Genomic DNA, 24384 nt, shown 5'->3' with positions numbered 1-24384 from the left:
TTCTCCTGCTTTCGATCTCCTTCCCAGCTCAGGGTCTTTTCAAATGAGTCAGCTCTTTGCATCAGGTGGCCAAAGTATTGGAGTTTCAGCTTCAGCATCAGTCCTTCCAGTGAATATTCAGGACTGATTTCCATTAGGATAGACTGGTTGGATCTCCTTGCAGTCCAACGGACTCTCAAGAGTCTTATCCAACACCATAGTTCCAAAGTATCAGTTCTCTGGCACTCAACTTTCTTTATTGTCCAACTCTCACATCCATACATGACCACTGGAAAAACCATAGCTTTGACTGGATGGACCTTTGTTGGAAAAGTAATGTCTCTGCTTTTTAATATGCTGTCTAGGTTGGTCATAGCTTTTCTTCCAAGGGGCAAGAGTCTTTTAATTTCATGGCTGCAGTCACCATCTGCAGTGATTTTGGAGCCCAAGTAAATAAAATCTTTCACTGTTTCTCTTGTTTCCCCATCTGCTTGCCATGAAGTGATGAGACCAGATGCTGTGATCTTAGTTTTCTGAATGTTGAGCCAACTTTTCACTCTCCTCTTTCACATTCATCAAGAGACTCTTTAGTTTTTTGCTTTCTACCATAAGAGTAGTGTCATCTGTGTATCTGAGGTTATTGCTATTTCTCCTGGCAATCTTGATTCCAGCTTGTGCTTCATCCAGCCCAGCATTTCGCATGATGTACTCTGCATGTAAGTTAAATAAGCAGGGTGACAGTATACAACCTTGACGTACTCCTTCCCCGATTTGGAACCCGTCTGTTGTTCCATGTCTGGTTCTAACTGGTGCTTCTTGATCTGCATACAGGTTGCTCAGGAGACAGTTCAGGTGGTCTGGTATTCCCATTTCTTTAAGAATTTTCCCCAGTTTGTTGTGTTCCACACAGTCAAAGGCTTTGGCGTAGTCAATAAAGCAGAAGTAGATGTTTTTCTGGAATCCTCTTGCTTTTTCAATGATCCAGTGGATGTTGGGAATTTGATCTCTGGTTCCTCTGCCTTTTCTGAATCCAGCTTGAACATCTGGAAGTTCATGGTTCACGTACTGTTGAATCCTGGCTTGAAGAATTTTGAGCATTACTTTGGTAGTGTGCGAGAGGAGTGCAATTGTGTGGTAAATTGAGCATTCTTTGGCATTGCCTTTCTTTCGGATTGAAACTGACCAAATTCCTTTCACTTCTTTGAGAATGAAAACTGACCTTTTCCAGTCCTATGGCCACTGATGAGTTTTCCAAATTTGCTGGCATATTGAGTGCAACACTTTCACAGCATCATCTTTTATGATTTGAAATAGCTCAACTGGAATTCCATCACCTCCACTAGCTTTGTTGGTAGTGATGATTCCTAAGGCCCACTTGACTTTGCATTCTAGGATATTTGGCTCTAGGTGGATGATCACACCATTCTGGTTACCTGGGTCATGAGGATTTTTTTTTGTATAGTTCTTCTGTGTAATCTGTCACCTCTTCTTAATATCTTCTTTTTCTGTTAGGTCCATACCATTTCTGTCCTCTATTATACCCATCTTTGCATAAAATGTTCCCTTGGTAACTAACTCTAATTTTCTTGAAGAGATCTCTAGTCATTCCCATTCTATTGTTTTCCTCTATTTCTTTGCATTGATCACTGAGGAAGGCTTTCTTACCTTGCCTTGCTATTCTTTGGAACTCTGCCTTCAAATGTGTATATCTTTCCTTTTCTCTTTTGTTTTAGCTTCTCTTCTTTTCTCAGCTACGTTAAGGCCTCCTCAGACAACCATTTTGCCTTTTTGTGTTTCTTTTTCTTGGGGATGGTCTTGATCTCTGCCTCCTGTATAGTGTCACGAACCTCTGTCCATAGTTCTTCAGGGACTCTGTCTATCAGATCTAATCTCTTGAATCTATTTCTTACTTCCAGTGTATAGTTGTAAGGGATTTGATTTAGGTCATACGTGAATAGTATAGTGGTTTTCCCCACTTTCTTTCAGTCTGACTTTTGCAATACCTTCTTGATCTGATCCACAATCAGCTCCTGGTCTCATTTTTGCTGGCCAAATAGAGCTTCTCCATCTTTGGCTGCAAAGAATATAATCAATCTGATTTTGGTATTGACCATCTGGTGATGGTCACGTGTAGAGTCTTCTCTTGTGTTGTTGGAAGAGGGTGTTTGCTAAGACCAGTGTGTTCTCTTGGCAAAACTCTGTTAGCCTTTGCCCTGCTTCATTTTGTACTGCAAAGCCAAATTTGCCCATTACTCCAGGTATCTCTTGTCTTCCTACTTTTGCATTCCAGTCCCCTATAATGAAAAGACATCTTTTTTGGGTGTTAGTTCTAGAAGGTCTTGTAGGTCTTCATAGAACTGTTCAGCTTCAGCTTCTTCAGCATTACTGGTTGGAGCATAGAGTTGGATTACTGTAATATTGAATGGTTTGCCTTGGAAATGAACAGAGATCATTTAGTCATTTTTGAAATTGCACCCAAGGACTGCATTTCGGATTCTTGTTGACTATGAGGGTACTCCATTTCTTCTAAGGGATTCTTGCCCACAGTAGTAGATATAATGGTCATCTGAGTTAAATTCTCCCATTCCAGTCCATTTTAGTTCTCTGATTCATCAAATTTTGATGTTCACTCTTAGCATCTTCTGTTGACCACTTCCAATTTACCTTGATTCATGGACCTAACATTTCAGGTTCCTATGCAATATTGTTCTTTACAGCATTGGACTTTTTTCCATCACCAGGGACATACACAACTGGGTGTTGTTTTCTCTTTGGCTCCGTCTCTTCATTCTTTCTGGTGTTATTCTCCACTCTTCTCCAGTAGCATATTGGGCACGTACCGACTTGGGGAGTTCATCTTTCCGTGTCCTGTCCTTTTCCCTTTTCATACTGCTAATGGTGTTCTCAAGGCAAGAATACTGAAGTGGTTTGCCATTGCCTTCTCTAGTGGACCAACAAAAAGTTGGAGGAGTTCACTACCATCAAACCAGCCTTACAAGAAAAGTTCATACTGTTCATGGGGTTCTCAATACTGTAGTAGTCTTGCCTCAAGAACCCCATGAACAGTATGAACTTTTCTTATAAGGTTGGTTTAATGGTAGTGATCTCCTCCAGCTTTTTGTCGTCTGTAAAACTCTATCTCTCCTTCAATTCTGAATGATAACCTTGCTGGGTAGTTTTCTTGATTGAAGTTTCTTTTTTTCCCTCCATTACTTTGAATATATTGTGCCACTCTTCTGACCTCCCAAGTTTCTGCTGAAGAATTAGCCAATAGTCTTATGGGTAACTAGTTGTTTTTCTCCTCTTGCTTTTAAGATTTTCTCTTTATCTTTTGACATTTTATATATAATGTGTCTTGGTGTGGACCTCATTGGGTTTATTTTCTTTGGGACTGTCTGTTCTTCCAGGACCTGGATATTTGTTTCCTTCCTCACACTGGGGAAGTTTTAGGCCGTTATTTCTTCGAATAACTTCTCTACCCTTTGTCTGTCTCTCTTCTTTCTGGAATTCCTGTAATGTGAATGTTAGTGCACTTACTTGATGTTGTCCCCCAGGTCCCTTACCAGTGGTCCCCAGTGTTTTTGGCCCTTGGGATTGGTGCAGAAGACAGTTTTTTCATGGACTGGGGAGGAGAGGTGGTTTCAGGATGATTCAAACACATTACACTTATTGTACACTTTCTTTCTTTTATTATTACATCAGCTCCACCTCACATCACATTAGATCCCAAAGGTTTGAGACCCCCTGCCTTAAACTATTCTCATTTTTCTGAGTTCTTTATCTTTTTTTCTGTTCAGCATGGGTGGTTTCCACTTCTGTGTCTTTCAGATAACCAGTCTGTTCTTCTGTATCATCTAGTCTCCCATTGATTCCCTCTCGTATGTTTTCCATTTGGGTTATTGTACTTCAGCTCTGATTTTTAAGCATATTTTCTGTCTCTGTGAAGTTCTCATTGGGGTCATCCATTCTTATTCTGAGTTTGGTGAGCATCTTTATAATTATTACCTTCAATTCTTTATCAGATAGTTTATTTCCATTTCATTTAGTCATTTTTCTAAGAGTATCTTGTTCTTTCATTTGGATCATTTTCATTTAGCCTAATTCTCTGTTTGTTTCTTTGTGTTAGGTGGGCCCATTACATTTCTTGATCCTGGAGAAGTGGTCTTATGTAGGAGGTGTCCAGGTGCATGCTTGCTTCTGTCCATCAGAAGATGCTTCAGGGGTGTACCCTTGTGGACTATATGCACCTTTCTATTGTAGGACCAACCGATACGGGTTTGCTCGTATGTGGAGCTGGCCCCTGGGCCCAGGTAGCTGAGATGACCTGCTTCATGTTATTACCAGGGGTACATTGGTGGACAATGCAGCCTCTTCACATCTGGCTCAGAGGCCTGCTGCCATGCAATTTCTGTTAGCACACTGGTAGGTGGGGCAGGCCCCTGGTGTTAATAAGCTCAAGAGAGGATTCCAAAATACCTGCAACTTCTAGTGTCATCAAGGTAATATGAGATCACAAAAGTGGCTGCTGACAGTGTCTCAGTACTCAGGGGGAGTCCCAGCAGAATATTTCTTAAGATCAGCAGACAGGTCTGACCCTGGCGTCTTTCACACTGCTGCCTTGTGCTTAATTTCAGATTGTGTGTGTGTTTTTCCTGCACCTTTAAAGAGCTATGTCTCAGTTTCCTACACCCTTCTGGCTCTCCCAAATGTGAGCCCTGTTGATTTTCAAAGTCAGACATTTTGGGGGCTTATCATGGTACGGGACTCATGGGCTGGGGAGCCCAATGTGCAGATTGGACTCCTCAGTCCTTGGGGAGGACGTCTATAGTTGTGATTTTCCTCCCCATTGTGGGTTGCCACACTGGGGTTGTGGGGTGGGTCCTGAATAGACTGTGTCTCTGCCCCTCCTACCTGCTTTTTTGTGGCTTCTTTATATCTTAGTTATGGGAAATCTTTTCTTTTTGTCTTCTGGTCATTCTCAGAGATGGTTGCTCTCTAAGTAGTTGTAATTTTGGTGTGCCTGTGGGAGGAGGTGAGCTCATGCTTATCCTACTCTGTACTCTTGATATAGGCCCTCTTCCCCCTTTTTAGTAGATTGAATCTTTTTGAACATTTTTAGATTTACAGAAAATTTACAAAGCAATAGCTTTGTAAAGAGTTCCCATATACCTTTGCACTGCCTTCTCCTTATTATTAATGTCTTACATTAATGTAGTACATTTGTTAAAATTGATGGACCAGTAACAAAATTGATGAACCAGTAATTCACTATTATTAACCTAAAGTCCATGGTTTATAATAATTTCCTTAGTTTTTCCCTAATGTTCTTTCTCTGTTACAGGATCTCATCCAGGATCTCACATATATTTAGTTGTTATGTTTATTAGGTTTCATTTGGCTGTGCCAGTTTCTTGGACTTTTCTTTGGTTTTGATAATCTTAACTGTTTGACCCTGACTCTTTTTTAATAAGGAATTTTAATCAGTGAGTACTTAATCTTAGAAAATCAGTATTGTCATTTGATATGAAGTTATTGATTTGGCCAAAAACTTCCATAATATCTTATGGAAATGAACATGTTGGCCAATCCAATATAAATGACAAAAAAATAGGTATATGTGTATATATGTGTGTGTGCTCAGTTGCTCAGCTCTCTGTGGCTCATTGACTGTAACCCACTAGGCTCCTCTGTCCATGAAATTTTCCAGGCAAGAATACTGGAGTGGGTTGCCATTTCCTACTCCAAGGGATCCTCTCAACCCAGGGATTGAACCCATATCTCTTGCATCTCCTGCATTGGCAGGCGGATTCTTTACCACTGTGCCACCTGGGGAGCCCGTGTGTATATATACACATATATGTATTAAGTAGAGTTATATGGTTACTAGATGTGCAGCATTTATTTTAGTTCTATAGAAAAAATGGACTGAGAAATGGAAGAATTTTATATCCTTACTGGATTAAAAAGTAATGAAGTTTGGATTTAGTGAAAAACTGAATTCGCTATAGTGTGGATTCCTGAATAGCTTCTCTAGGATAAATTAATATAGATATTTGGGGCTAGTGAAAAATTTCTTTTTAAAGTTTTAATTGGTATAGGGGAATAAATTTGACCTGTATGTGCTAATCTGATTTTTTGTTGTTGTTGTTTTGTTTTAAAATAAATGTTTAGTGAGTATGTACTGCCAAGCATTGTTTTAGGCCCTGAGTTCATAGTAGTGAACAAAATATAGTAAAAAAAAATCACCTTTTATGCATTTGGTGGGGGTAGACAATTTTATCAATTTATTTGTATAATGTTGGAGGAAAATGATAAAAGGATAATGCATAGGTAGTGTCTTGAGTGAGAATGGGGTTTTAATGTTACATAGGGCTGTCAGGGAATGCCACATTGAGGAGGTAACATTTGATCAAAGTTATGAAAGGGTTTCCCTAGTGGCTCAGATGGTAAAGAATATGCCAGCAATGTGGGAGACCTGGGTTTAATCCCTGGGTCAGGAAGATCCCCTGGAGAAGGAACTGGCAACCCACTCTGGTATTATTGCCTAGAGAATCCCATGGACAGAGAATCCTGGCGGACTGCAGTCCATGGGGTTGCAAAGAGTCAGACATGAATGAGTAGCTAACACACATACACACATGAAAGAGGTGAGGGGATGAGTCATGCAGATACCTGAGGGAAGTTACATTCCAGACAGAGGGATCGTTAAGTGCAAAAATTGAATACAAAGCATGCCTGGATTACTCTAGAAATAGCATGGAGGCCAATATGGCTGGGACTGGGTTGAACAATTGGGACAGTAGTAAGAGAGGCAATAAAAGAGGCAGCAAAGGATCGTGTCATGTGGGATCTTGTAGAATGCAGACCATTGCAAGAACTTCAGTTTTTAGTTTTTAAAAAAGTTTTTTTTTTGTCTTTTGTTTTGAACTGAGGATTGACATGATTTAAATTATATTTTAAAAGAAAGGTGATTATGTTGGGGGTGCAAAGGAAACAAAAGTGGAGTGCAGTTACCTGGGAAAGCATTGATGTGACCTGAACCTTTTAGTATCATAGGAGTGGTTTAAGATTCTGCATATATTTTAAAGTTAGAACCCAAAAGAACTCCTGATGGATTGGGTATGGTTGGGGTCAGAGAGAAGTCAGAGATAACTTCCAGGATTTTGGCCTGAGTAACTGGTAAGGTATTTACTAAGATGGTAAGTAAGTAAGTAAGTAAGTAAGTGTTAGCGCCCAGTTGTGCCCTACTCTTTGCGACCCCATGTACTGCAGCCCACCAGGCTCTTCTGTCCATGAGATTTTCCAGGCAACGATACTGGAGTGGGTTGCCATTTCCTTCTCCAGGGGATCTTCCTGACCCAGGGATCGAACCCAGGTTTCCTGCACTGCAGGCAGATTCTTTACCAACTGAGCTACAAGGGAAGCCCCACTGAGATGGTAGAAGTTACAAAAGAAGCACTCGCAGCACTGTTTATAATAGCCAAGACATGGAAGCAACCTAGATGTCCATCAGCAGATGAATGGATAAGAAAGCTGTGGTACATATACACAATGGAGTATTACTCAGCCATTAAAAAGAATACATTTGAATCAGTTCTAATGAGGTGGATGAAACTGGAGCCTATTATACAGAGTGAAGTAAGCCAGAAGGAAAAACATAAATACAGTATACTAACGCACATATATGGAATTTAGAAAGATGGTAACAATAACCCGGTGTACGAGACAGCAAAAGAGACACTGATGTATAGAACAGTCTTATGGACTCTGTGGGAGAGGGAGAGGGTGGGAAGATTTGGGAGAATGGCAATGAAACATGTAAAATATCATGTAGGAAACGAGTTGCCAGTCCAGGTTTGATGCATGATGCTGGATGCTTGGGGCTGGTGCACTGGGACGGCCCAGAGGGATGGTATGGGGAGGGAGGAGGGAGGAGGGTTCGGGATGGGGAACACATGTATACCTGTGGCGGATTCAATTTGATATTTGGCAAAACTAATACAATTATGTAAAGTTTAAAAATAAAATAAAATCGGAAGAATTAAAAAAAAAAAAGTAGCTAAGTATGGTAAAAAAAAAAAAAAAAAAAAAGAAGCACTTTTTGAATGGGGGTTGAGATGAGGTGATGAAGAACAGGGTTTGATTTTGGATATGTATCTTTGAGATGCCTATTAGACAGGTGTCCAAGTAGGGATTCTAAGGAAGTAGTTGAATATGAGTCTGGCAAACAGAAATTATCTGGATTAGAGGTACAAATTTGGGTGTCATCAGTTTGTGGATTGTATTAAAACCATGAAACTAGATGAAGTTATCAAGGATGTAAATGTGGAGAAAGAAGAGAAAGGACCAAGGCCACCCTTGGGTACTCTAACATTAAGATATTTGGAGTAATGAAGAAGAACCAGAAAAAGAGACTGAGAAATGGTCAGTGAGATAGGAAACCCAAAAGTATGTGGTGTCCTGAACACTTATTGAAGAGTTTCTAGGTAGTGATCATTTGTGATAAATACTGCTGCCAAATAAGTTGAAGATCTAGAATTGGCCATTGATTTTAGCAATTTTGAGGAACTTGATGACCTTGAAAAGAACAGTTTTGGTGGAGGAATGGATTCATTAGAGTAGATTTAAGAAAGTAAGAGAGTAGAGAAGTTGTAAACAATGAGAAGAGACAATTCTTTTGAGTAAAGAGACTTGAAAAACATGGGTAGCTGGAGCATTTTGTATGGATGTATATATGTATGTATGGGTGAACATGATGTGTGGAAGAAATGATAGCATGTTTATGTGCTACTTGGAATGGCCTAGAAGACATAGATGATTGATTTTGGAGAGAGTGCGACGGTTGGTGGAGAACCGTCCATGAGGAGACAAGAAGGAATGGGATTTAGTGTACAAGTGTGGAGTGGGCTCTTGATAGGAGTGTGCTCACTTCATCTGTATTAGGAAGGCAGACAGAGAACTTAGGCAGTTATAGGTAGGTGATTGGAATTGTTTTCTGATTGTGTTTATTTTCTCAATGAGAGTGAGGATGAGGAAGATGTTGAGGGACCTGAAGAGAAGGAATAAAATAATTCTCAGAATGTAGGAATACCAGGGGACATTTATGTCCACTTTAAAGTTAATAGTTACGTATTTAAAGAATAGTTGTCTGAATGTTTTCCAGTTGAGTTTAGCTGTGTGAGTGCAGGCTTGGAGTAGGCAGAGAGTTGATTTTAAGCAGGGTTGGGCTTTAGTGTAATGGATTATCAAAGGGCAAGGAGATGAAGTTGTATGCAAGGAGGTAATTATAGAATCTGAGATGATCATAAAGGAAATGATATAACAGGGGGATGATGGACAGTCAAAAGCTATTGGTAGTATTATTAATAATACAGGGGTTTGCAGTCTTCAGTCTGCAAATCTGGGCCAAGATCTGTTTTCTGTGGTGCTTGAGCTTAGAGTTACACATTTTTAAGTGTTCCAAGGGACTTCCCTGGCCATTGAGTGGTTAAGACTCTGTGCTCCCAATGCAGGGTGCACGGGTTTAATCCCTGGTTGAGGAAAGGAACTAAGATCCCCATGCCATACACCAAAAAAAAAAAAAAAAAAAAGTTCCAGAAAAACCAAAACAAAACACAGAATTAAGAATATGCAACAGAATTCCATATGTTATCTACAAAGTCTTAAATATTCACTATGTGATCTTTTACCTAAAAAAGTTTGCTGACCTCTTTAATAATTAATGGATTATAGATCCCCTTATTCTGGAAGAGATGGGAACACCAGACCACCTGATCTGCTTCCTGAGAAATTTGTATGCAGGTCAGGAGGCAACAGTTAGAACAGGACATGGAACAACAGACTGGTTCCAAATTGGGAAAGGAGAACGTCAAGGCTGTATATTGTCACCCTGCTTATTTAACTTCTATGCAGAGTACATCATGAGAAATGCTGGACTGGATGAAGCACGAGCTGGAATCAAGATTGCCCGGGAGGAATATAAATAACCTCAGATATGCAGATGACACCACCCTTATGGCAGAAAGCGAAGAAGAACTAAAGAGCCTCTTGATGAAAGTGAAAAAGGAGAGTGAAAAAGTTGACTTAAAGCTCAACATTCAGAAAATTAAGATCATGGCATCCGGTTCCATCACTTCATGGCACTTTCATGGGGAAACAGTGGAAATAGTGGCTGACTTTATTTTCTTGGGCTCCAAAATCACTGCAGATTATGACTGCAACCATGAAATTAAAAGACTCTTGCTCCTTGGAAGAAAAGTTATGACCAACCTAGACAGCATATTAAAAAGCAGAGACATCACTATGCCAACAAAGGTCCATCTAGTCAAGGTTCTGGTTTTTCCAGTAGTCATGTATGGATGTGAGAGTTGGACTATAAAGAAAGCTGAGCACTGAATAATTGATGCTTTTGAACTGGTGTTCGAGAAGACTCTTGAGACTCCCTTGGACTGCAAGGAGATCCAACCAGTCAATCCTAAAAAATCAGTCCTGAATATCCATTGGAAGGACTGATGCTGAAGCTGAAACTCCAGTACTTTGGCCACCTGGTGAGAAGAACTGACTCATTTGAAAAGACCCTGATGGTTGGAAAGATTGAAGGTGGGAGGAGAAGGGGACGACAGAGGAGGAGATGGTTGTATGGCATCACTGACTTGATGAGTTTGAGTAAACTCCAGGAGTTGGTGATGGACAGGGAAGCCTGGCGTGCTGCAGTCCATGGGGTCGAAAAGAGTCTGACATGGCTGAGCGACTGAACTGAACTGAACTGAACTGAGATCCCCTTGGAATTAAAAGAGTCATAGAGGAAGGAAGTAGGAAATGTAAGTGTGATTTGAGAGTGGGATGCTTGAACTTGATGGCAAGGTTCTAGAACTAGGTTATGACCGTAACAGTGAATGACTGAAGTAGGAAGGCTGATAAGATTTTTGGAGAATGTCATCTGATAGCTGAAAATAAACCCTTAACAGATCCTCTTATATTTGTTTTAAAAGGAAGGCACTCATACATTCTCTTTTACCTTTGTATATAACCCTGCATCTCTACTAGTTAATAAATAATAACTAGTTAATAAATAAGTTAATAAAAGGAAGGTCAGTCAGAAGTCAAAATCGTGCCACAGCTAAGTTTGAAATCAAAAAGTTTTGAAAAAAAATTGAATGGTTCTGGCAAATGGATTACAACTTATTTAAATAGGTTTTTACAGTTTACTCGTGTTCCATGGCATATATGGAAGATTAAAGTAGAAATCATTAATCTTTTTTGCTTTTGTTAGCAAACCCAATGATATTTCATATTTTGAGGTTTCAGGGGACGTACATTTGATTAACAAAATCTGGGAAGACATAAAATAGCAAATTCACTTTTTTGGGTGTTCTTACATGTTATAGCTGTGCTTTTATTTATTGTATTACAAACCACTCCACAGCTTAGTGGCTTACACAATGGACATGGCTTTGCGTGGACTCCGGGAGTTGGTGATGGACAGGGAGGCCTGGTGTACTGTGGTTCATAGGGTCGCAAAGAGTCGGACACGACTGAGCGACTGGACTGAACTGAAAACAACATTTATTTGTTTTGCTCATGAATTTACAATTTTGACAGAGTTTGGTAGAAATATCTCGTCTCTACCCAACATGGGTTGGAACTACCTGATTGGGGATGGAGGAACTACTACCAGGATGGCTTACTCACATGATCGACAAGTTGGTGCTGGCCATTGGTTCCTCTCCACATGGATCTCTTTAGTGGAGCCACTTGTACTTTCCTAATATGGTGGCTGGATTCTAAGAGCAAGCTGCCCAAGAGACAGAAAGTAGTTTTGAAAACTAGAACCTGTATTCTCTTGGTCAAACAGCAGTAGTACAGATTCAAGGGAGGAGACATAGACATTCTCTTTCTTCCATTTTAATGGAGGCAACTCAAATAATTTTGGACTTTTATTTTAAAAATGCCACATATACCGTAATACAGGTAACAAAGGCATTTCTACCCCTATTCATTTTTCAGTGTTTATCTTAAATGCCACTATTACCACAAAACCTTTCTTCAGCCCATCTTTGAGTTTAATATCCTCCTTCCTGAACCCTCCATAGTACCTTGTTAGTTCCTTTTTTTGTGGCACTTACCTTGAGTTAGTGTAATTTGTAATTTTGTATTATTTTTGCTTGCCACTTTTATACACAACTCTGACTCCCATTCTGAAGTGTCTTACTCATAGTGGTTGCTTAATAAATGTGTTGTTAAAGGAAATAAAAGGAAACTTTTTTTTAAAGAACTCACAAATTTTGTTTGAATGTTATAAAAAATGTGACTAACCAAATGAGACCTTGATGAACTGTAAGGTGCAGGTTGATTAACGTTGAGAGATAAGAGAGAACTAGAAATAAATTATCAAGGTGATGAAGAAAAATAAATGTTTAGATAAATTGAAAGTACATTTTGCTTTATAGTTCTTTAAAAAGCAGAGCAACAAAAAAGTGAACTCAACTAAATGTTGGCATGTCATATGTACTATTAGAAAATAATATTTGAGAATGTTTGAAAAAGAAAGCTTTTTTGTATGGTCTCCTGAAATTAGGCTGAAATTCTCAATGTAGCAGGCAACAAATAGGACATGACTGAGCAACTAACACTTTCACTTTGACTCTGTATGTAAGTTACATAAGCAGCATGACAATATACAGCCTTGACATACTCCTTTCCTGATTTTGAACCAGTCCGTTGTTCCATGTCCAGTTGCTTCTTGACCTGCATAGAAGTTTCTCAGGAGGCAAGTAGGGTGGTCTGGAATTGCCATCTCTTTCAGAATTTTCCAGTTTGCTGTTACCAACACAAAGGCTTTAGCATAGTTAATGAGGCAGAAGTAGATGTTTTTCTGGAATTCCCTTGCTTTCTCTATGATCTAATGGATGTTAGCAATTTGGTCTCTGGTTCTTCTGCCTTTTCTAAATCTAGCCGGTATATCTTAAAGTTCTAAGTTCATGTACTGTTGAACTCTAGCTTGAAGGAATGGCACCCCACTCCAGTACTCTTGCCTGGAGAATCCCATGGACAGAGGAGCCTGGTACGCTGCAGTCCATGGGATCGCTAAGAGTCAGACAGGACTGAGGGACTTCACTTTCACTTTTCACTTTCATGCATTGGAGAAGGAAATGGCAACCCACTCCAGTGTTCTTGCCTGGAGAATCCCAGGGACGGGGAGCCTGGTGGGCTTCCATTTATGGGATCGCACAGAGTCGGACACGACTGAAGCGACTTAGCAGCAGCAGCAGCAGCAGCAGCGTGTGAAAGGAGTGCAATTGTGCAGTAGCTTGAACATTCTTTGGCATTGCCCTTCTTTGGAATTGGAATAAAAACAGGTTGTACAAGCTACCGCACAATTGATGCTTTTGAAGGCGGTGTTGGAGAAGACTCTTTTGAGAGTCCCTTGGACTGCAGGGAGATCAAGCCAGTCAATCCTAAAGGAAGTCAACCCTGAGTATTCATTTGGAAGGACTGATACTGAAGCTGAAGCTCCAGTACTTTGGCCACCTGATGAGAAGAGCTGACTCATTGGAAAGACCCTGACGCTGGGAAAGATTGAAGGCAGGAGGAGAAGGGGATGACAGGATGAAATGGTTGGATGGCATCGCTGACTTAATGGACATGAGTTTGAGCAAACTCCAGGAGATGGTGAAGGATAGGGAAGCCTGGCGTGCTGCAGTCCATGGGATCACAAAGAGTCAGACAGGACTTAGGGACTGAATAACAGCAGCAACAAAGGGGTAATTATGAAAAGATTTTGTGTGCAACATTACAGAGCTTGGGACTTTATTTTAGATGTAACATGGAAAGCCACTGGAGGCTTTGTGTTTTAGAAACAACAGCCTTTTTGTTTTTTTTTTTTTTTTTTGTAACATGGATAATGGATTCCAGAATGCCAGGCTGAACACATGGAGATGAATTAGAATACCAGCTAATATAGGTAAAAGATAAGGGCCTGCACTAGATAGATTATTGCAACAATGTTGGAAGAGATTTAAGAGAGAATTCAGACTTAAGAGTAGATTGACAGGACTTGATGGTGATTAGATTTGAAAAGTGTGGAGTGGAAGGAGGAGTAAAGGTTTTTGGCTTGGGCAGCTGTTTAGATGTTAGTATTTTAAGCAAGATAAGGAACATTAAGAATTGAAGTAGATTTGTGTCAAAGATAATGAATTTGCTTTTGTATCTGTTAAGTGGGAGTTAAATCCAGGTAATAAAAGGTATAGATAATTATTTCAAGTGGAGCTTAGAAAAAAGTTGAATTTATAGATACAGATTAGGAGTCATTGGGAAGTATAAGTGATATTTATTGAAACTATGCAATCAAGTGAAATTTTCTCTCCAGGGAGAGAAAATGGAGTAAGAAAACCTGCAAGAACATTAGCATTTAAGGGTAGATGGAGAAAGAGCATCCCAGGAAAAAAAAAAGATCAGAATTAAAAGTAGAACTAAATGGACATCTAGAAAGTTGAAGCATAAGTAGGGATGATACCCACTGCCATATTCTGTAAAGGGTCAAGTGGATAGAAGAGAAATGAGTCCATTGAATCTGACAGGATATATAACAGAGTGAGGGTATCTGCCATAAAACCTTGGATTTGAATCCTGGCTCCATCTCTTATTATACTGTAAGACTTTTGGGAAGGTACTTGACTTCTGAGCTTTGGTTTCTTTTGAAAACAGGATAGGAGTTTTCACAAAAAGTTGGTCTGAGTACTGTATGAAATTAGTAAACGCAAGTAAAATGCCTCATATAGTTCCTAGCAAATAGTAGGGATTTGATAAAATATATATATAATAACAGAAATCCCATGGACAGAGGAGCCTGGCAGACTGTAGTCAATGGGATCACAAGAGTTGGACACGACTTAGTGACGAAACCATTGCCACCATGTATAATAACAGTAATGGTGATGTTATAAGTTGGTAACCAAAGCAATAGTACTTCTAGTGGTAGGTGATACTTTGGTAGCTAAGGAGGAGGACAAAAACCATACTGCATTGGGTTGAAGAATGAACTGTTAGGAAAGTTTTTCTTCTTTTCTTTTTTCCCTTAAAGCTTTGCCTATATGGGAAGAAAAAGGTTATGGAGTCATTTTTGTTAATAAAAGGCGATTGACATATTGAGAAAACAAATCGGATAGAAAAGTAGGGCAGCAGCCGAATTTAAAGGAGCTTAGTATGAGTAGGTGGAGAAGGCAATGGCACCCTACTCCAGTACTCCTGCCTGGAAAATCCCGTGGATGGAGGAGCCTGGAAGGCTGCAGTCCATGGGGTCGCTGAGGGTCGGACACGACTGAGTGACTTCACTTTCACTTTTCACTTTCGTGCATTGGAGAAGGAAATGGCAACCCACTCCAGTGTTCTTGCCTGGAGAATCCCAGGGAGGAGGGAGCCTGGTGGGCTGTTGTCTAAGGGGTCGCACAGAGTCAGACAAGACTGTAGTGACTTAGCAGCTTAGCAGTATGGTAGGATGTGAAGAAGATGATACAGTGAATGCAGACTTTAGATCATTTAGAAAGTAAAAGGAGGAAATATCAGATGTATGATATTTGTTATTTTATTTAAAGGAATCATATCAATTTAAACAAAAGAGACCTGAATTTCTATAAATTCAAAAATAGAAACTCTCCTGAAAATATATCTCTGTGTTCCACCTAACTGCATCTCATGGTCACATTTATAAAGAACCAAATTCCCCTAAATTTGAGTGTCCACATCTGCATATGCTAATCATTCATAGACTTAAAGACCTTTTTCTGTTCATTGCTAAAATCCTAGTCAATGAAATTTCTTTGTATGACGCTTAGGACTGAACACGATAGTTCAGAAAGCCTTTAAACCAGTATTAGGGAAAATATGAGGATTGTCTTTGCAGTTCTGCCAACACTCTTTTAAAGAAATCTGAAACCCAGCGTGGATAAAAGACTTTTAGTTCACATAAGGAAATGGTGGTATCAGCTAGGATGAAAATATAGGCCCCTAACTGTTGTATGATGTTTTTGCTACTACAGCTTAATACCAAAACAAAGACAAAACCTTCTACCTGTATGTATAAGGAATCATTATTTAAAAATCTGATAAGGGATAATTATTGGTATTATAGAACATTCATCTCAAGAAGTATTTAATAGCAAGCTAGAGTAATAGATTTAAGTTTTATATAATGCATTTAAACAAGTTCACAGATAACTCTAGGAAAACATTTAATTTGCAAACTAATATCTATATTTTGTTTTAATAATTACTTTAGAAATTCTAGATTGCTCAGCTTTAGATTTATTGTACAAGCTGGAACCTTTAAATGTATACCACTTCTAATAGTTATTACTTATTAAGTACTTTTCTTATGCTCTGGCTAAGCTCTTTGTGTTGATTTATCTCATTTATTCTTTATAACAACTGTAAGAGGTAAGTATTCTCATTATGAGGAAACTGAACTGAGAGATGTCATCAACTTGGAAAAGCCTTCCTACACAGCTAATAAACAGGGTGGAGCTAAAATTTACGGAGAAGGCAATGGCACCCCACTCCAGTACTCTTGCCTGGAAAATCCCATGGGCGGAGGGGCCTGGTAGGCTGCAGGCCATGGGGTCGCTAAGAGTCAGAAACAACTGAGTGACTTCACTTTCACTTTTCACTTTCTTGCATTGGAGAAGGAGATGTCAACCCACTCCAGTGTTCTTGCCTGGAGAATCCCAGGGACAGGGGAGCCTGGTGGGCTGCCGTCTGTGGGGTTGCACAGAGTTGGACACTACTGAAGCGACTTAGCAGCAGCAGCAGCTAAAATTTAAATCCAAACAATTTGATTCCAGAATTTATGTTTTTAACAGCTATTCTGTATCATTACTTTAAACTTTGTTTTCTTCCTTTTGTTTATCATAAAATAGTAGTTTTTGATCTCATTTTGATTCTATTTGATTCATTTTGAATTTAAAATTGGGCTTTCCAAGTGGTGCTAGTGGTAAAGAACCTGCCTGCTAATGCAGGAAACATTAAGAGATGCTGGTTCAATCCCTGGTTCAGGAAGATCCCCTGGAGGAGGGCATGGCAACCCACTCCAATATTCTTACCTAGAGAATCCCATGGACAGTGGGGCCTAGCAGGCTACAGTCCATAGGGTCTCAGAGAGTCGGACATGGCTGAAGCGAATGTCCTCATACTTAGTGTGATTTTTATTGAATTATTGATTGGTCATTGATAAGGATATCCTCTAGTCAAGAGGTGACTTTATGGGATAGTCCTTGTACCTAACGAGACTTATGTAGAGTGCTTGGAAAATGTTGTTAGGGGATGGTATTTTACGTTTGAATGTGGGAAATGTTCAATATATCCAATATGACTATTTTGTTGAGTGAGAAAAACTTTTTAAGAGATTTAATAATACAAAGCATTTGTAAATGGCACATAGCTAAAAGTAGATAAATCTTAGCTATTTTTCATTGAGACTACCAGAATATTTTATAGTACTTTACCAAATATAGATTTGGTATTGTATTGCTAGCTGTTTTCAACCATAGTCATTGTAACTCTTTGTTACCTTCTTTTCCTTTGTAAATACTGAAACTGTGTTTTCTCCCTTTCCTGACTCTCTTATATCAGTTTTCCCTTTTGTCTGCCTAGTTTTAGATTTAGAAATAATATGAAGCCAAGTCTCTTTTATGGAATGCTGGATATGGTGTTCCTTTTAGTTATAGACCTTACCTTTCAGTAGCATATGAGTGACGTTAAAAGTGTGCTTTAGTTAGTTTTCGCTGGGTAAATGCACGCTCAGAGGAAACGGTCTCAAATCTTTGTTCAAAAAGTTAAAGACTAAGGTAGTCTAATAAATGTTAAGCATTTATCTGGAATAAAAATACATTTTTGAGTTGAAAGTGAAGTGAAAGTCGCATAGTCGTATCCTACTCTTTGTGATGCCATGGACTGTATCCTGCCCAGCTCCTCTGTCCATGGAATTCTCCAGGCAAGGATACCCTCCTCCAGGGAATTTTCCCGACCCAGGGATGGAAGCTGGGTCTCCTGTATTGCAGGCAGATTCTTTACCAACTGAGCCACTAGGGAAGCCCTTTGGAGTTACGTTTTACCTAAAAATCTGCTAAAGAAATAATTTAAAATGTTGATGCCTTGTTTTTTAAAATAATTCCAGTAATCAGATCCTTATATGATTTCACTGATTTCAGTACCTTTTGTAGAATTTAATGGCTTTCCTAATGTGTAACCATCTTTTAAGAAGTTCCTTGTGAATAAAAGATAATTAAGTGACCAGTTAATTTGCTGGAATTAATTAGGATATAATTAATCTAGGAAATATTCAAAATTTTCTATAAACTGTAAGGAAAATAGCCAAATATAAGGACATATCCATTTATATAGTGATGACATGCTTGTAATTTATTATCGCAGTGGCTAGGTTAGAGACTCGGAGAAGGCAATGGCACCCTACTCCAGTAGTCTTGCCTGGAAAATCCCATGGACCGAGGAGCCTGGTGGGCTTCAGTCCATGGGGTCTCTAAGAGTTGGACATGACTGAGCGACTTCCCTTTCACTTTTCACTTTCACGCATTGGAGAAGGAAATGGCAACCCACTCCAGTGTTCCTGCCTGGGGAATCCCAGGGACGGGGGAGCTTCCATCTGTGGGATCGCACAGAGTCGGACATGACTGTAGTGACTTAGCAGCTTAGCAGCAGGTTAGAGACTAAATTAACAACCAATGGAAAATTTGTTGGTCCCAGTAATTACAGCTAAATGGTGATTTGAAAATACTTAATTGTATGAAAGCACTGTCATCTGAAATCTGTATTCAATAAATGTGATCTGTCAACTTACAGACATTATCTTATTTAATTCTTTTAACAATTCTGAGTTAGGATATTATTATCCTAATTTTGCAAATAAATAGAGGCTTAACAAAGTTAACCCATCTGGGGTCATGGAGCTGTAGCTGGGATTCTAACCAAACCTTTTTGACCGCAGGACCCAGGTTCTTAATAGTTGAAGAGGTTGTAGTAAACTGAAATCTGGTGCTCAAGTTGTGATTGCAATGAGCTGTTTATGAAAATCTTTAACTGTCAAATGGAGTCCAAATCTAAAGTATTTTGCTTCTGAAACGGCATTTTTTACCAATCATGCCAATTAAAATTTATTAATAACTTCTTTAGCTTTAGCTTACCATTTCAGGATTTGTAATAATTTAAGGTGATATGTAGAATTACAAAGTTAGAGGTGCATCTTTATTTGAGATCGTACTGTCAACATTCAAGTAAGATATTGGTGAGAATGGGGAATGACAGGATTGAATTTTATGTTACTGAGTACAGAGGGGAATCATGAAACTTTCTGTAAAGGAACAGATAGTAAGTATAGTGAATGACTTTGAGAGCCATATGGTCTCTAGTGTGTTTACTCAGACTCTTCTAAAACAGCCATAGACAATATGTAAAGAACTGTGTTATTGTGTTTCAGTGAAAAACTACAAAAAGAGGCGGCAGCCTGGATTTGACTCATTTACCAACTTCATGTAATTTCTGCATCAAAAAGATAAAATTTGTTATTCTAATGTATTGTTTGTGCAGAGTGAAAGTTTTCCTCTGTTGAATGTATTGACCAAAAAAAATTTACCCCAAAAGATAGTAGTATAAAGGAGAATAGAAATGGTACCTTTCTTCAGCATTTCTATGACTACTTAGATTAATTACTTCATAAATTACATGACAATTCCATATATACTTATTAGCTCATTTCTTAGCATTACCATTTTTTATCTTGAAAAAACAATTCTGCAGTTTTCACTGATTCTGATAAACTTTATCATAACTTGGGAGGGATTGATTATAAAAAGATATGCATAATTGGGTGATTTTATTTTATTTTATTTGAATTTATTTTGAAAAATAGTATCAGTAGGTACACTTAGATCAAGACTTACGTAAATATATACATGTAGTTGAATTTTAGGTTCAGAAATGGAGTACTCTGTAGTCAGTTTTCAGTGTTACATTGTACAGATTTCTTATTTACAAGCAGTTTGACCTTGTAGATGATTTCTAGTGCTGCAAAGCTTTATTGAATGTAAAAAGTCACTTGTGATATTGACTGATGGTGGTATGCTCAATGTTAAACCTAATAAATACTTTTTATTCTTATTTTCAGAGATTCGTCAGCGAACTGCCGCTCAAAGAAACCTTTCTCCAACACCAGCAGGCTCCAGCCAAGGCCCTCCTCTGCAAATTCCAGTTTCTCCTGGACCACCAAAGGACACTTCAGCCCCTGGTGGACCCCCAGAAAGAACTGTTACTCCAGCCTTATCATCAAATGTGTTACCAAGACGTTTTGGATCCCCTGCTACTTCAGTGCCTGGAATGGGTAAACAGAGCACTTAATGTTATTTACAGTTTATATTGTTTTCTCTGGTTACCAATAAAACGGGCCATTTTCAGACAGTATGGAAATGGCATTTCATTTGGAAATAGCAGAGCAGTTATCTGATTAAGCAGGAGTTCCATATTCAATTAGCCATAACTCTTTACAGCTGGCACCTTGTGATACTGAAACCTATTTCTTGAGCTCATTTAACTGTTATGGCTTCTTTGTTTAAATGGCAATAAAACTTTGTAGTATTCTGTAGTCAACAGTGTAGCGTATCTTTATATTCAGCTTTAGAATGGCTCCAGATTTATATAAAATGAGGATAGAAGAGAACATTTTGGGAATGTATTCATGCTTTTTGCTAAACCCTTCATATATATTTTTAAACTTGACAGATTAACATTTCAGGAAGAATATTCATGTACTGTAGTGTGTAATGCTACTAATGTTAATGTGAGCTTGGTAGATTTTTTCTTTTTTTAAGCCGTAGAGCCTCAATATTTTCTGACAGGTACTTTAACATAAAGTCCTATTGAATTAACATACTGCCTTTACTACTATTTCATCTCTTTGGATTCTCCTTTTTCAGTTTTGTAGATCTCTAGGGGAAGATCCCATTTTAGGAGTGTAATAGATTATATTACCCTGCAGCTTTCTTTTGGAGTATGATTGGGACATGAAAGTCTTCTTCTTCAGCAGATCACATTATTGTATGTAGAGTCCCATGTCAGATTCTTAAATATGATAATAAATTATTTATTTTAGGATATTTAATTTTAATTTAGATTAATTTCATATTTCATGACTAATTACATATAATTTATGACTTTGAGCCTCGTCAGAAGTTGATATTAGATATTCAGGGCATTTACACAGTCTTACTAAAATCAGTAAGCAATCTAAATGTTACTAATACAGTAGATTTTTTCCCCCTCCTTTTTCTTTTTGAAAACAGCATAAGATTTTAGAAAACTAAAAAACTATTAATTTATAAATATATTATGAAAGCTAACTACAAATGAAATGAATACAAATCATAACTTTTAATTGTTGATTATTGAAAAAATACTTTTAAACTTAACATATAATGATGTCACTCAGGGCAATTGTATATTTTGTGAAATTGAGTAAATTGGTTGAAAATTTTTCGTCTTTCAGTTGTTACTGGTTGATTTGAGATACCCATGACTTGTAAAGCTCTTAATTGTTTAATGGAAGAACTAATTTTGTAAGAATGTATTTTGTATATCTATTTTTAAAGAAATTAGAGTTTATCAACTTATACAGAGTAATAAAAACTATATAATAGCACACGTAAGAACAGGGTTTCAGTAGCCTACCATTTCATGATCATGTAAACATAATATATTTTACTAAAGTTTTTAATTAGTTTCTGTGTAAAAGACTTTGTATTTAAGTTGTACATTGCCAAAAATGTGAGTGAGCTAAGTGATTTCTTATAGAGAAGATTAATAATTCATTTTTTCATTATGCCATATTTGTGAAAGAGAATCAATTTAATGTGTATTACCACAGGGCTCCCATATGTTTGAAAATTAATAACCAGCAGGTACTTGATAATTTGCCAAGCTGTGTAAAAATGACCAGTATTCCTACAATGATTGCTCTTGATGTTTGTATTAATTACTGTTACCCGTAACAGCATGAATACAAAGATGTGTTATTTTAAAAGTTATTAATATGCAAGGGAGTTAAGATATTTTTATGAAATCTGTTGTTTTATTTATCCAGATTCCCTTATGGACATTTTCATTTTAAGTAGGTAGAAGTAAAATACTCCAGCAAAAGTTAAGCTGGCTTAAATGCTTTCAGAATTTAATTTGGCGTACTTATTTAAGTTGAAAGTTTGATAATGAGGGATGACACTTAATGTCTGCATTCAAGTTTATTTTTTGATGCTAGTGATTGAATGTTAAGTATGACTGTACTTAACATTAGCCAAAGAAATACCAATAGCCAATGAGATATGAAAAATGCACTTGATTCCTAGTACTGAAAACTTATTTTAGAACCTAATTTCATTTACTAGCTATAATTCTATATCATTCCCCCCTTTTTAAGATGGTAACAGCCTTAAGATTTGTGACTATTTACAATGCAAATCTCTTATCTTTTAGAATAGTAATATCATATTGCTGCCCTAAAGTCATTTTTTAATGCTTTAAAGGTTTTGTCACAGTCATTTTGAAGACCTTTAATCCATGTATTGCAGGGCTTGTTTCAACAAGACCTCATTTTGTTTGGAAGTCTTCTACAAGGTCTCCATGTAAACGTCCATTGCTGCCTATCTTACTTTTATCTGGCCTTGATTTACAAAGGCAAACATCACATCTTGTTTATTTTATTCTCTAACTTTCTTCTCAGTGCCTTCTGTGTAGTCTCTAATTTTAGAATATCTCCTGCAAACAGTTCTGTTTCAGTTTTCAGAGATTGTGGAGTTACAATTCTTAATTTTGAATGTGTAACTTTATTTTTGTTACTGTTTTTATATAATGTAATATTAACTAAATTCTAAGTTATTCCTCTACTCCTGACTCTCCATTCATCATCTCTGATACTGGCTAATTTATTATAGGAATACAATGTATCTCTCCATTTATTTAGATCTTCTCTAGTTTCTCTTAGCAATGTTTTGCAGTGTTCATAGCTTTTGTACCTTTTTTGATTAAATGTACGTCTGATTATTTCATGTTTTTATCCTAGTTTAAATACTTTATTAACTGTTTCCATTGTTCACTGGTAATGTAACAGAAATTGATTTTTGTATAGTGATCTTATATCCTGTAATATTGCTAAAGTCACTGGTTCTTATAACTTTTATATAGATTCCATAATATATCCTAAACAGGCTTCAGATTGTTGGTGACTAAATACAATTCTACTTCTTCCTTTTAAATGTAGATTCCTTTCATTTCTTTTTCTTGCCTTATTACACTAGCTAGAATTTTCAGTGCAGTGTTAAATAGAAGTGGTGAGAGCAGACATCCTTGTCTTATTGCTGATCTTAGGAGGAAAGCATTTACCTTTTTACCATTCAACTCAGTGTAAGCTATAGGTTTTTTTTTTTTTTTAAATAGATAGCCTCTATCAGATTGAGAAATACCCTTCCATTCCTAGTTAGCTGAAGGTTTTTATCAGTAACAGATGATGAATTTTTTCGAATCTTTTTTTTACATCTATTGAGATGCTCTTATAGGGTTTTAGTTTAGTTATATATTTTTTTAATATCACTATTTCATATGGTGAAATACATTGATTTTTTTTTTTTTAACATTGACTTTTTTTTAGACATTAAACCACCGTGCTTTCCTGAAGTAAATTTGACTTGGTCATGATGTTTTAATTTTTATATATAGGGTTCAGTTTATTAAAATTTTATTAGAAATGTGTACATCAATTTTCCTTAAAGATACTGGTCTGTTTTGTTTTTGCTTTTTGTTTTTTTTCTTGTAATTTTGTTTTATCTGTTTTCTTTATTTGTTTTCTTGTAATTTTTTTGGTTTTCTTGTAATTTTTTTGGTCTGGTTTTGGTATAAGAGTATTGCTGGCCTCAGTATGAGAAAGCGTTTTCTTATCTTTAGTTTTATGGACAAGTTTGTATAGAATTGGTATTATTTCTTAGTAATAAATTTAAATGTTACAGGTTGAAGTGGCTAGGCCTGGTGTTTTCTTTGCTGAAGGTTTTTTCTTTTTTTAAAAAAAATTCAACTTTTTTAAAGAAAAAGAAACTACAGACCAATATCCTTATAAATATAGATGCAAAAATTCTTAACAAAATTTTAGCAAGTTGAAGTTTCTGTTTCTTGTTGAGTAAGTTTTGGTAGTTTGGTAGTCTTGAGGAATTTGTTTCTCCTAACTTACAGAATTTATTGGCATAAAGTTATTCATAATATACCCTTATTATTCTATGAATATCTTTACTATCTGGATTTATGTCATTTCTCTCATTGTTAATATTTTATATCTTTCCTTTTTATCCTGATTAGTCTGAGTAG

The 24384-nt window shown here is 37.4% G+C and overlaps 1 protein-coding gene across 5 annotated transcripts in view; it reads left to right on the top strand.

Annotated features, from left to right (window-relative positions):
• LNPK (lunapark, ER junction formation factor) overlaps positions 1-24384 on the top strand; it is a 98895-nt gene that overhangs the window by 51129 nt on the left and 23382 nt on the right. For all 5 annotated transcript variants that reach the window (XR_011461726.1, XM_005910405.2, XM_070358762.1 and 2 more), the window contains one exon: positions 20153-20365. Coding sequence is in view for 4 of the 5 variants with exons in the window: in XM_005910405.2 (XP_005910467.2) it covers positions 20153-20365 (213 nt within the window). In the remaining variant the exon portion in view is untranslated. The remainder of the gene's footprint in view (positions 1-20152; positions 20366-24384) is intronic.

Source organism: Bos mutus, chromosome 2 (assembly GCF_027580195.1).
Source record: "Bos mutus isolate GX-2022 chromosome 2, NWIPB_WYAK_1.1, whole genome shotgun sequence".
NCBI classification, from domain to species: Eukaryota; Metazoa; Chordata; class Mammalia; order Artiodactyla; family Bovidae; genus Bos; species Bos mutus.
Note: the sequence above shows the minus strand (reverse complement) of the source record. Positions and strands in the feature narration are given on the sequence as shown.